Here is a 13,255-nt window from a genome sequence, read left to right on the forward strand (position 1 = left end):
GGGGCTCCTACCTCAGGACCTGTAAGTTCTCAAAGCAGCACAGTATATTAAGTCAAAAGTTTTGTGTGCCACAGATAAAAGATTTCTGTTGAAGCCTAAATGATAGTGTATTTTGAGGGGGCTAATCCAACTTTAACATTCTAAGTAAACCATTTCAAACCAGAAGTGCTTTTCTAAGAGGCTACAGAAGGCATCTGCAAAATCTAGAATTTAAATTCACATGATCCACATTTTAAAAGATGTTCATTCCATTCACTGTCATCTATCACTGTCCAATAGGTTTTGATATTTTTCCCCTTAAAAATGCTGACAACAGAAGTTCATGTAATAATTACTTCTAAGATGTATATTACCTGTGAGATTCATTTTCTAAATCTGTTATTCAGCCTAAAAATAGTAAAAAAAAAAAAAAAAAGAAAGAAAGAAAAGAAAACTTACACTGAAATATTGTTTGCACAATCAACTCTAATGACTGGTTCACACTAACAAAACTAGGAAAATAGTAAATCTATATAGTTCGTATAATAAAATGTAAGCACAAAGTATTTCAATACATAAATAGAAGCTTTACACATCTAAAATACAGTATATATATATAAAATATATCTGTAAAATTTAATGAGCTACTATAATTATTATAAATTACATATCTATTTCAATATAGAAATATATTCTCTCTAACATTTTAAATTTTAGAGATAGCTTGAATGCTGATATTATGGAGAATAATTTCATATACTGAGCTTTTTAATAATTCATTGTTATTAGTAATTCAATGGAAGGGTATAAATGATGAGTAATTTCTTAATTATGGTAAAAGTACCAGTTTAAGGAATATAAAGATAAATACAGTGTGCCGTTTCTGTAGGGCAGTTAATACTGACAATCAGTGGGAAGAGAACATATTTCCAATATCATGGGTCTTGAGCACCAGCTCTGTAGAGTGGTGTGGGCCAAAGAGCAGGGTTTCTATACACATAAATTACTAGGTTACCATCCCATTTCATTACTTACAAAAACTACTTTAGGAGCATTCTTCCAAGGCAAAAATATATTTTAACGTGTCTGAAAAGTTAATACATCTGCTTCTCAATATTTCAAAGTCTGTATGGTTAAGTAAACCTCCACTTTAGACACTTTAAAATATGGTCTTTATATCTATAAATTTGGACAAACTAACAACTTAGGGGTAATGGAAAGACAATTGAAGACGTTTATTCCACTACTCAAATAAAGGTGAGGAAAAGTTACGATGATGCTTAACGAGAGACTTTGCTAGATAAGCACTGAAGGGCAGGAGGCCCATACTAAACACATACCAGTGTTTGCCCATTTTATCATTTGCCCAGCTGGATCAGTTATTCAAGGAGAAGGTTTTAAATAACTGGGTTATTTAATGAGAAGCTGTAGATAATTTCAAACTGGCTTGAGAAAATCCATTCTTTCTGAAAGCTGATGTATAGTGTTTTTATCTATTATTATGTTGGGGGATTTCTACAGTCCTTGAGTTAATCTCTCAGTCTCCTGAAATTCATATAAACTTCCCAGTAAAGAGTATACAGTGAGTTAAAAATATCTTACAATTGTACTTACTTTCAGAAAGTATATTTCTTCCTGCAGCTTACTAGGAAATTAGTTTACAATTATAAATACAAATTAATCTTCCGTTAACATCTTATTCCCATATATTCCATGACATATAATTACTTTAACATAGCATTTTTGTTTCAAATTTTATCTTCTAAATAAAGCCTCCAATTTGGGGAGGGGGAATACACAGTTTGATTAAAATGTTTACACATATTAAATATATAGAGTATATAACAATTTAATTGCTAGTGATCCACTGATACTTATTTTCTGTTTCTTCTTTTTGGGCTCTTTGTTCTTCTCGGTGATTAGCTGCAGTCCAAAATGTTATTTTTTTGAGTACTTGCTGCAGAAGTTTAGGAGGTAATAAAGATATCTGACTTTCTAAAATTATGGCATTTTTGCCAATACAGTCAAGGCATGACCTGTAAATAAAACATAACAGAATTATCAGTTTTTGAACCTGAAGTTACAAAATATTTATACATAAGTATTCTTCATAAAAATCAGTATAAAATTTTTACATGATAATGTATTTCCTCTGTAGTGTTTGGAACACGATAGGATACATGTTCTTCCCAGAGCACCACAGTAATTACACATTCTTATAGCATAGAGGCCATATCTGGCCAAAATCCAATGGAAACAGCAATTGCAACTTACCACGCACCACGCATAATGTTATTTAAGCAGGAAAGATTCAGACTTAATTTCAAAGCAGGTTAGTCTATAGCAGATCGTTTTTCATTTATCCTTCTGGTCCACTAACCACTTCATCTTCTCTGAGAACTATCTTTTTCTTCCATCACCCCAAGATGAAGTATCTGACATCCATGTTCATGCCACAGGACCCGTCCCCCCCCATGCCAGTGCCATAACCCACCGCACTGGTACACCTGACTTGCCCTGACCCAGACAGCAGGTCTGGGCAGACGAATGAATGGAACAGCAATATAGAAAGAGCCCACGAGAGGCCACCTGAGCTCTTCCCCTTCCGGGGCCCCCGTGTTCACTTTGTCCCCTTTGATTCTCCTAGAGAGTGTGTCCTTCCAAATACAGTTCCCTTCTTATCTTAAGCTACGCTGAAGAGGATTTTGTATTTTAAAACCAAAAGAAACTTGACTGAGAACTATCAAGAAAGCATCTATTTCAACAAATAAACTTTAAATCAAAAAGGTAAGTAAATCTTTTCAAAAAGTTTTAAAGATAGATTCATTTGATTCTGCTGTAGTTAACCTCAGTTGGCACTTTATAAGGACTTACACTCTAGCTATTTATATCTTCTTCTATACTTTCATGAAGCCTTTTCTCTCTACTCTGTGAAAACTCTAAGTAAGGAGAGTGAAAATGTTCTACACAGATACAGGAGAAGTACAAGCGAACAACATGAATCTTATGCCTGATGTAAACTTAACTCTGCTGCTCTGGTAACACAAGAGCTCCCGAAACCAGTCCACATCCATGATGGGGGGAAGGGAAGAGTCAGATGAGGAGATGGACTCCGTCATTACTATTCATTCACTGATTCAACAAATATTTATTTGTGTACACTTAGGAGGAGGAAACCCAATTTTGAGAAAATCCCCATTTCAACTTTTAAAAAATAGATTTATTTGAAAGAGAGAGAGAGAGCACGAGGGGGAGAGGTGGGGGAAGGAGCAGAGAGAGGGAGAAGCAGGCTCCCTGCTGAGCAGGGAGCCCTGAGGGGGGGAGCAGGCTCGATCCCAGGACCCTGGGATCATGATCTGAGCAGAAGGCAGACGCTTAACCAACTGAGCCACCCAGGCGCCCCCCACTATTTCAACTTTCAAGGAGGTTACAATTTAGTGAAGATAAATAGTGCTGTGACTGGGAAAACAGAAAATTTCCATGACGGGTACAGGGTTCTAGGGGACTCAGAGAGGAAGAATAACCAAGACAACTACAGCAAGGGAAACTTCCAGATGGGATGTCCAAGCTGAGACCTTGAGGGTTCAACAAATTAAATAAAAGTATTCCATGATAGAGGAACCACTCCTGCAAAGCCCTAGAAATGAGAAATTAAGATTTATTACAGAAACTGCAATTGAGAGGTTCAAGTACAGCTCTGGCAGAATGTGGGGGGTGGGGGGACATGGTGAGGAATCTGCAGTTTGTCTAAGGGCAGTGGGAGCCACTGACTCATCACAGTATAAAATGTGCATATGCCCTGATCCACCAACATATCCCTTCTAGGAATTTCCTCCCGAGAAGATATGCAAGCTTTCCAAAAGCATATACAAGAATATTATACATGTAATTTTTTATAATGGCCCCAAATTGTAGATATCCTAAATATATATTAATAGACTAGTAAGTAAACTATACTTTCATGAAATAGAATACTGTATAGTCATTACAAACATAAATATAGATCTATAAATCACTGAATGATTAGATATCTACATGAAATATATCCACCATATGAGTTCCAAAAGCAGATTATAAACAGGATGCATAATCTGACCCTTTATACACACACACACAAACACACACACACACACACACACCTATGTCTACTGCTCTCGCTAAGAGTCCAATGACCTCTTAGCATGGTTAAATCCACAACATTTTTCATTTTAAAGTGTGGGAGGATAAACATCAAACTCTTAACAATGATCATTATAGGTGATGGCTCATTTTTTTACCATATATTTTTCATATTGTATGAATTTTCTTGTTAAATGCATCTTATTTTTATCAGAATAAATAATTGAGGTATTTCTTTTTAAAACTATGCATGCAACCAAATGTATGACGAGCGTGAGCCCACAAATACATCAGACCATGTAAGTTCTTTGAGCTGAGGAGCCCCATCCTATTCATCTTCTGTTTTTTCCCAGTGTCTCCGTCTGACTGAAAATTTAAAATAAAAAGATGGCTCTGGCTACACTGTGGACTGCGGGGTGTGGCCGATATGCTTCACACAGAAATACCACTAAATTCCTGCCATATTCAAGGTTTAGTTTTATATTCAAGGTTTTTTAAAAAAAAGTTTTTTTTTTTTTTAAGATTTTATTTATTTATTTGACAGAGAGAGAAAGCACTAGCAGGGGGAGTGGGAGAGGGAGAAGCAGGCTCCCTGCCGAGGAGGGAGCCCGATGTGGGACTCGATCCCAGGACCCTGGGATCATGACCTGAGCCGAAGGCAGACGCTTAACCATCTGAGCCACCCAGGTGCCCTAAAAAAAAAGATTTTTTGAAAGTGATCCCTACACCCAAGGTGGGGCTCAAACTCACAACCCCGACCTGAAGGGTCGCACGCTCCACCGCCTGAGCCAGCCAGGCGCCCCTTTTATATTCAAGTTTCGATGCATCGGAATAGGCTCAGCATGAGAACGGTGTATACGCACTCAGGGAAGCATGGTACTAGGGGCCAAGGGTGCCACCAAGGAGCCTGACGGAGGGTCCGCCTCCGTCCCAACCTCCAACACAAGCCCATCCTCTCGGTCCTATCGGCTTCCCTCATTGCTCTGCTGGGGCATCTTCCCCATCGCTGTTCATGTGCCCACCCAAACTCCGTGCTTTCTGGAACCCCAGTCGTGTCTGCAAACACCTCTGCCCCCGCGGGCTTCCCGTCCCCGCTCAAACTGCTCTCTCGGCACGCCGCTCTGTGCAGCCTTCTAGAGAGGCCTGCAGCCCGCCCGCGTCTCGGAGAGTCCGGACCCGGAGCCCCCGCCGCGGCTCTCGCTCCTCCCGCGGGCCCCGGGCTGCGTCACTCCGCCTCGGGGGTCGCCACTGTTAACCGCTCCTTCTCCCCCGTCCCTGCAGACTTCGTGCGGAAAACCCGTTGTAGTCTTTCCAGCCTCACTCGGGACCGCCTCTGGAATCTTCCCCTTCCACGCTCTGCACCTGCCCCACAGCCCTGGGTGCGGTTCATCCGCGCACTCCCTTGCTCCCCGCGCTCGCCCCGGTTCTCCGCACACCACCGCCCCTCCGGCTTTAGCTTCCTTTCCTACCCTGCCCGGTCCTTCCACACTTCACTCTCTTGCCAGCAACTTTACTCCCCTTCCCCGCCGTGCCTCGGCGACCCCGTCCCGGCTAATGTCAAGTGGGGGGGGGCGGGGGGGCGGGGGGGCGGCGGGGCGGGGAGGGACAGACACGCGGCACCTTGTCCTTCCCGCGCGGGCCACCTGGCAGCTTCGTGCCGCTGGAGCAGAGCGCGCTTCGGCAGCCGGGCCGTCCCTGCGGGTTCTCTTCCCTCCTCCGCCTCAGCCGGGCCCTAGTCCGGACCTTCTCGAAGCCGCTGCGGCCGCGGTTCCCAGTCTTTCCCTCACCCTTCTTCTCCGCCCCCCCGCCCCGTAAGTTCATATCCTCACCTCTTCTCTTTCTTCCCCGACGACCTCACTCGCAACGAAAACTTTCTCAGCGCCCTGTCCCCCACCCTCCAGCCAACGAAGTCCTCTGCCTTCATAGTCCTACTTCCCTCATTATTTTACAGTAATCTTCTCAACAACTAATTCAATTACCTGTTGACTAAAATCCACCTTCTCAAGACCCTACTCTGACAATTTTTCCTTCATTTTCTTGCGTTTCCAACAACTGGCTGCTGCTTCTCAGCATATAAACAAATACAGTCACCTTTCAACAGCGAGAGGGTTAGGGGCACCCAGGCCCCAAGCAGTAGAAAATCCACACGTAACTTTTGACTGCCCCCAAACTTAATCGCTAATAGCCTACTGTTGACTGGAAACCTTATGGATAACACAGTTAATACACATTTTGTATGTTATATATTATATACTGTATTCTTACAATAAAGTAAACTGGAAAAAAGAAATGTTATTAAGAAAATCCTAGGGAAGGGGCACCTGGGTGGCTCAGTCGGCTAAGCGTCTGCGGTTCAGGTCATGATCCCAGGGTCCTGGGGTGGAGCCCCGCATCTGCTCCCTGCTCAGCGGGGAGTCTGCTTCTCCCTCTCTCCCTCTGGCCCTTCCCACCACTCATTCTCTCTCTCAAATAAATAAATATTAAAAGAAAGAAAGAAAGAAAATCCTAGGGAAGAGAAAATACATTTACAGTGCTGTGCGGATTTATTGGGAAAAAACCTGTATATAAGTGAACCTGTGTGGTTCAGACCCCTGCTGCTCAACCCTTCCTGTGGACCTTGGAGAAATGATCCTTGTGATTACTGCCAAACACTAAGGCACTTTTCAATCCAGATATTCTGGGACCTCTTTACAGTAAGTAATCTCTCCGTCTTCAGTTCTTTCCTCCCTCCATTTCGCATTCCCATTATCTCCTGGTTCACCTTTCACTTCCCTGTTCATTCTCCTGTGCCGCTTTTCCTCCAACTCCTCAGATGTTGTGAGTTCTTAGTGCTCAGTTGTTGGCTTCATCCTTACTCTCAAAACTCTTCTTGGCAGAGCTAACACATGCCCATTTAGACTCCAATGATTCTTTTTTTTTTTTTAAAGATTTTATTTACTTATTTGACAGAGAGAGAGCGAGCGAGCACGTGCACAAGCAGGCAGAGCAGCAGGCAGAGGGAGAAGCAGACTCTCCACTGAGCAGGGAGCCCAATGTGGGGTTCAATCCCAGGACTCTGGGATCATGACCTGAGCTGAAGGCAGATGCTTAACTGACTGAGCCACCCAGGCATCCCCATGATTTTTTTTTTTAAAGTAGGCTCCATGCCCCAACATGGGGCTTGAACTCATAACCCTGACACCAAGACCTGAGCTGACATCAAGAGTTGGACGCTTAATCAACTGAGCCACCCAGGAGCCCCTATCTTCCAATGATTCTTTATGTCTAGCCCAGACACCTCTCCATATATTTAACTAATTAATGAATAGCTCCATTAAAGATACCATAAGTACTTCAAGCTCAAAAGACTCCAAACCAAATTCATCTTTCTACGCTATCCCACCTTCAAACGCGCTTCCTTCTTCATAGATTCTCTATTATTAATTCTTCCCTCTTCTTTTCCTACCAAGCCCATTCTACCTCCATCCCTTCTCCAGCTCCATGGCCACTTTCAAGGTCAGCCCCACACTTTGTGCTTGATCACTGCAAGACTCTATTACTTTCCTTACACAGTCACATATCCCTCCCGTCTCTTATCCACATTGTTCTCAAAGGAGCTTTCTAATTTGTAATATGATCATCTCATTCTTCTGCTCCAAATTTTTCAATGCTTCTTGATCTCCCACAAGATAATGTAAACTCATCTGCATGAAACACAAAGGCTCTAGATGATATATGGTTTCTGATTTATTGTCCAACTCCCCACCTCATGCTTACGTCTAGGAACACTCAAGAATTCAGTTTCCAAAACATACCATACTTGTATATCTTGTACTAACACCCTTGCACTGCTTGTTTGTAGCAAATTGTCTCAAACTCTTCTTCTTCTGCAAATACTCCTCTACCCTCACCATCTTAACCACATGGGTAGAGGGTCTTTTTTGCCAGTAGTCTCATTAACTTTGTATATGCTTCTCTTAAAGCAATTTTATTTTTCTTTTATAGTTGTTGAAAGCCTGCCTTCTATATTACTAGCAATTTAAGGGAAAGAGCATGACTTTTCACTTCATAGCATAGTGCCTTCTCATGGTAGGCACTTGAATACTATGTTTTTTGATTCCTGCATATAAGGAAATTGCAATCTACTTAGGTAAAGGAGTTATGTTCACAGCAAAAGTTAAGTAATGATACAAGACAGTTTAATCTTGACATCAGCAATTTCCAAACTCTGCCTGCACATTAGAATTATGTTGGGGTCTTTCAAAAATTCCTAAGTTCAGGCCACACCCCAGACCAATTAAGTCATAACATGTGGGAGTGGAACGCAGGCCTCAATACTTTTTGAAGTTCCCTATGAGATTCTAACATGAAGTAACAGAAGGAACCACTGTAATAACAGAAGGCGCAGTTAAAACATTAGGATGGTCCAGTGTGAGCTGGTCCAGTGGTTTTCAAATGGTTCAAGTTGTAGAATGTCTGGATGTTACAGACCACTCCTTGACATCTAGCATGTCAGCTTCTCTCTCACATGCCTTCACCCATGTTATTCCCCCTGCATAAAAAAACCACACTTGGGGGGCACCTGGGTGACTCAGTCAAGTGTCTGCCTTCTGCTCAGGTCATGATCTCGGGGTCCTGGGATCAAGTCCCCTCATCGCATCAGGTTCCCTGCTCAGTGAGGAGTCTGCTTCGCCCTCTCCCTCCTCCTACTCGTGCGCGCTCTCTCTCTTTCTCTCTCACTCACTCTCTCTCTCAAATTAATAAATAAAATCTTAAAAAAAATTAAAAAAAAACCCACACTTGGTCATTGGGCAACTTCTACTTCACTCAGATCCTTCCTCCTGACCCTCACAGGCAGAAACAGGGATTTTTTTTTCCACAATCTTCCAACTAAACCTTGTATATACTCCTTTTAAAGCAAGAGTGTATGAGCTAAGACACTATAAGTCATGCCACCAATTTAATAACAGCTTTGGTGTTAAAAAAAAAAAGAAATTCTACTAAATTAAATACATATATATGTGTGTCTATTATTGGACATACACTGATTTCAGAAAAGTTAAAATATGAAATATTTCAGGCTTAGAATCAAGGAAATACAGTATGTTTAATGTTCCCATATGAACTAAATGCAATTTTATGCACAAAATAAAAATATGATTGTACTGTATATTTTAATTTTTAAAAATCACATTTGTGTATGGTTCACTATTACAAATATGATTATACTTTTAGGAAGATGTAAACATTTTCTTAAATTCAAATCATAAACTACTTGAAAAATTATCACACTTCCCAAAAAGGAAGATGAAAGAAATTATCATATCTTAATAGCATATACATATCATAGCTTCATAGCATATATATATGTATATAGCTATATATATAATAGCATATATACGTATATAGCATGTAGCTATATACATATATGCAATATATGTATATGCTATTAAGATATGATAATTTCTTTCATCTTCCTTTGTATATATGTATATATATATGTATATATGTATATAGCATATATATATATATAAAATGAATTTACTTACCTGAGTAGTGAATAAGGCTGTGTTTGAAAGATCAATAAATCATTACAGTGGCCCTAATCAACATAAAAAAAGAATTATCAAGGTGTTTAAAAGAATAAAAATGCATTAATAATTTAACATTTTTATTTTGTAAATGTAAAAGAGGTTATGTACAGCAGCAAATAAATCTCTCTCCCTCTAGTTATTCACACACACACACACACACACACACACACACACACACACACCCCATACATATACAGACACACACCTGCTAGCCACACAAACTTTGGGTACATCGCTACCATTTCTCAGTGACCAAGTTTTTACCTAACCACAACCTATACAATTGCAAATTTAAAACTCAGGTACATGTTTTTCTCTTAGAACAGTGAGTTCAAAATGAGAAAAGTAGTGATTTTCAAGCTTTTTTGTTTTTAAGCAGAACTTTCCTCTTCCAAATGACTCTTACTTTAAAATCTCTTTATCTTGTCTCTCTTTTCCAAATGGTCCCAGGATTCCCTGGGAATTCTTCATTTGGAAATCTCAGAAACAGAAGATTTTTTGAATGATTCTCTCATCTAAAAGTTAATGTGGAAGAATCAGCAGAAAAATGTCCCTAATCCTTTCAAATAAGTCTTTAAAATTTCATACCTTATGATCATGATTTTAATCAGGATTCCTATTTTAATGATAAACTCTATCCTACCAACTTCTAGTGCCAAGAAAAAGAAGAGAAACCACAAAATTTGCTTTTTAATTAAATGCAAAGTCGTGGTTTTAATCTTTTGTTGAAGCACTGAATTCTCAGCCAAAGAAAGTTCTAAAATTTTCAACGTACGTAATGTTTAAATTGGAGGCTTCCAAACTATAAAGTAAACCAAATCCCCTGGAGAGAAGCCAGCTCATTTCAGGTTTCGCTGCTTGGCAGGCACAACTCCGGAGATAACTATGTCTGAAAAGATGTCAGGGATAGAACTGGCCCCAATGTGGCTGGATTCTGGCTGGTGCCTCCTGTCCCTGCCAGCTCAGAGTTCCGCTGTTCCCAAACGTCCTCCACAAACCAGAGCAACCAATCCTGAGCTCCTGTCCCATCACAACACAGTAGGAGCATGGCCATCTTGCTCTGAATTCCCCAAGGTGCAAGGAGTGAAAGAACAATACTCTCCAAGTGCTACTCATTTATTTCTTTGACCTTAGTTTTATCAAATTTTAAAACTGGAATGCTTTAATCTTAAATATAAAATGGGTAAAGCAGTGGCAAAAGACACATAAAGTAAAAAGAAACTACACTTTAAAATTTCAAGCTACTTTCCTCTTGATGGGAGAAGCTAGCACTGGTGTTCTAGTTATTAAGTGAGGTAGCAAACTTCATGAGTATTTATTACTATATTTAGTAGTTTACATATACATTATATATATTCTTATAAAATATCAATTATAACTTGCTAATATTTTAATTTAATACAATTATAAACACCCATACTATGGTGAGACTCAAAGAGAAAAGGAAGAGTTATCCTTTAAAAGCTTTTCTTAATAATTTGACTAATGAGGTTAATAGACCTATTTTGATTTGTAAACTCAAAATACCCTGAAATACTTCACAAAAGCCACTCATTCTGAAGATTAATCACACTACAGAGTAACATTTCATATTCGTCCATATTTTGCAGTGTGGGACTATCAACAATTTTAGTTTGAATAACAAAACTACTCAAAGGAAATATTTAGATATGAAATTTTCTTACTGTATCCAAGGAAAGTAAATCATCTTTGCTCCCACCAAATACCATTATTTCATTTTCTTTCCCCAAACAGGCTGTATGCCATAACCTATAATTGAAAATTATAAGCAGAGTAAAATACTATGAAAAAAGAAACTGTATGTGACATATAAGTCAATTTTAAACTGCATACTTCACATTTAATCTATTTCAAAATGGGCATGACTGAACTTGAACCTTTGGCATATCCTAAAAAAGATTCTGAAGATTCCTCTAGAATCACTAAAACATTAGCTTCTCATTAAATCACGTCAATGAAGGAGATGACCCCTAATAACTCTTGTTTACTATATCCCCCAACCTTTTTCTAGCCTTTTTATCTCATAGATATTATCACTGAAATAAAATTAATTAAAAAGGAACTAATCATCCTCTTGCTGAACTGGACCTTTTCCCCAATTTTCTTATTACTACCTGCCATGTTACTGTTTTCAACATTTTTGACTTTTCTTTCCTGTTCTCTATTCCCCATCATCTGACAAACCCAACTCGGCCATCCCTTCACATTTACACTGTCACACTACTTATCACCCTGAGCACAGAATATCCGACTTGTTCCTCGTTTTTCTGTCTCTAGTCTCTCTCAGCTACATTTAAGCTGATAACATTTTTCAAATGTTTTTAACCATGGACATGTCCTGGTCAGGAAGCAACTGTGCCATCTGTAGGCTTTTGTTCACCCTGTTTCTTATGCTTAAGATGATAAATCATTCTTTCAGGACTTTAAACACAGGTTCAAAATCCCCAGGAAGTATCCAAATACCCAAACAACCTGGCTCTGTTGCCCTCCCTGGTTAGCACCTTTGAACATTTATGTGCTCATTTTATAATCTTCTCACTAACATTTGAAGATAAACTGCTCTATATACTACTTTAATTATTTGCTATGTGGATCTTCTAAAGGTCCAAACGTGAGGTCCTTAGATCACAACTTGCCAGTGGTGTGCTGGAAGTGGCTTACCAGCTCAGGGAAACCAGTTCTGCCTGTCTCTATCCAAATCCATGTTCAGTGCCATCACGGAGGGAGCTTGAAATTGGCCATGGTGAAAACCAGCAAATGCTACAAATTTGGCTTTTCGTTTTGTTTTTCCCGGAAAGCAGTTGTTAACCCTTTCCCAGCACACCACTGCAACGTGGGAAATCTAATTTTATGCTTCTCCTTAAAAATGCCTAAATATGGTGTTCTGCATCCAGTGGGTGCTCAAAACCTCTAATTAACAAAAGCAAATACAAAAAACCACAATTTATTCAATTATTAAATAAATTATTTCATAAGAGTAGAGCATCTAATGTTCTTTTGGAAATGGTCTAATAGCTCACAGTCATCTCCAATTTCACCTTATTTACAAAGCATAATATTATGTTTGATAAAATTCAATATTTCTGGGAGCTCTCTCAGGACAAAAACATACATGTAAAGTTCTCAATTTTAGAAGATAAATCAAGAATTTTACAAAGTCATTGTTTTTACTCTGAGAGAATTTTGATGACTTCCCTTAATAGACCAAATTGCTGAAGCAACAGACACCCCAATTACACATTATCACTTCTTTTATTACCACATAACTTGTTTTTAGTACATTTATCCTTTTCACTTAACTCCCACAACTGCAAACAGTAGGATTATGCACAATTGGTTACATCAAGCACTTTCCTCAAACAATCACTCACACATTCAATGACAGTTGCACTCGGGACCCAGGATAGAACTGAGTCATAAGAGATTTTGTTTAGGAACTACTCTGCCCAATTCTCCAACTTATATGTTAGAACATAAATTGATACAAGTCTTCATCGACACCCAGATTATGGTGTGGGCTTTGGGGAACTGGATAAAGGAAATGGAATACAAGGAACGTTTAA

General features: G+C 39.4%; 1 protein-coding gene across 3 annotated transcripts in view; it reads right to left on the minus strand.

The window, feature by feature from the left end:
• Positions 1-1,719: 1,719 nt before the first annotated feature.
• Positions 1,720-13,255, minus strand: part of KLHDC1 (kelch domain containing 1) — a 48,201-nt gene continuing 36,665 nt past the window's right edge. For 2 of the 3 annotated variants that reach the window (XM_081830562.1, XM_081830563.1), the window contains exons 11-13: positions 11,357-11,441; positions 9,627-9,679; positions 3,185-3,616 (exon numbers count right to left, since the gene is read on the minus strand). In XM_081830562.1, coding sequence (XP_081686688.1) covers positions 3,391-3,616; positions 9,627-9,679; positions 11,357-11,441 — 364 coding nt within the window. In that variant the 3' untranslated portion in view covers positions 3,185-3,390. Of the gene's footprint in view, positions 2,016-3,184; positions 3,617-9,626; positions 9,680-11,356; positions 11,442-13,255 lie in introns of those variants that run through there. The other variant, XM_006729620.3, reaches the window with a different exon arrangement.

Source organism: Leptonychotes weddellii, chromosome 9 (assembly GCF_054177405.1).
Source record: "Leptonychotes weddellii isolate Sample4059 chromosome 9, ASM5417740v2, whole genome shotgun sequence".
In the NCBI taxonomy this organism is placed as follows: domain Eukaryota; kingdom Metazoa; phylum Chordata; class Mammalia; order Carnivora; family Phocidae; genus Leptonychotes; species Leptonychotes weddellii.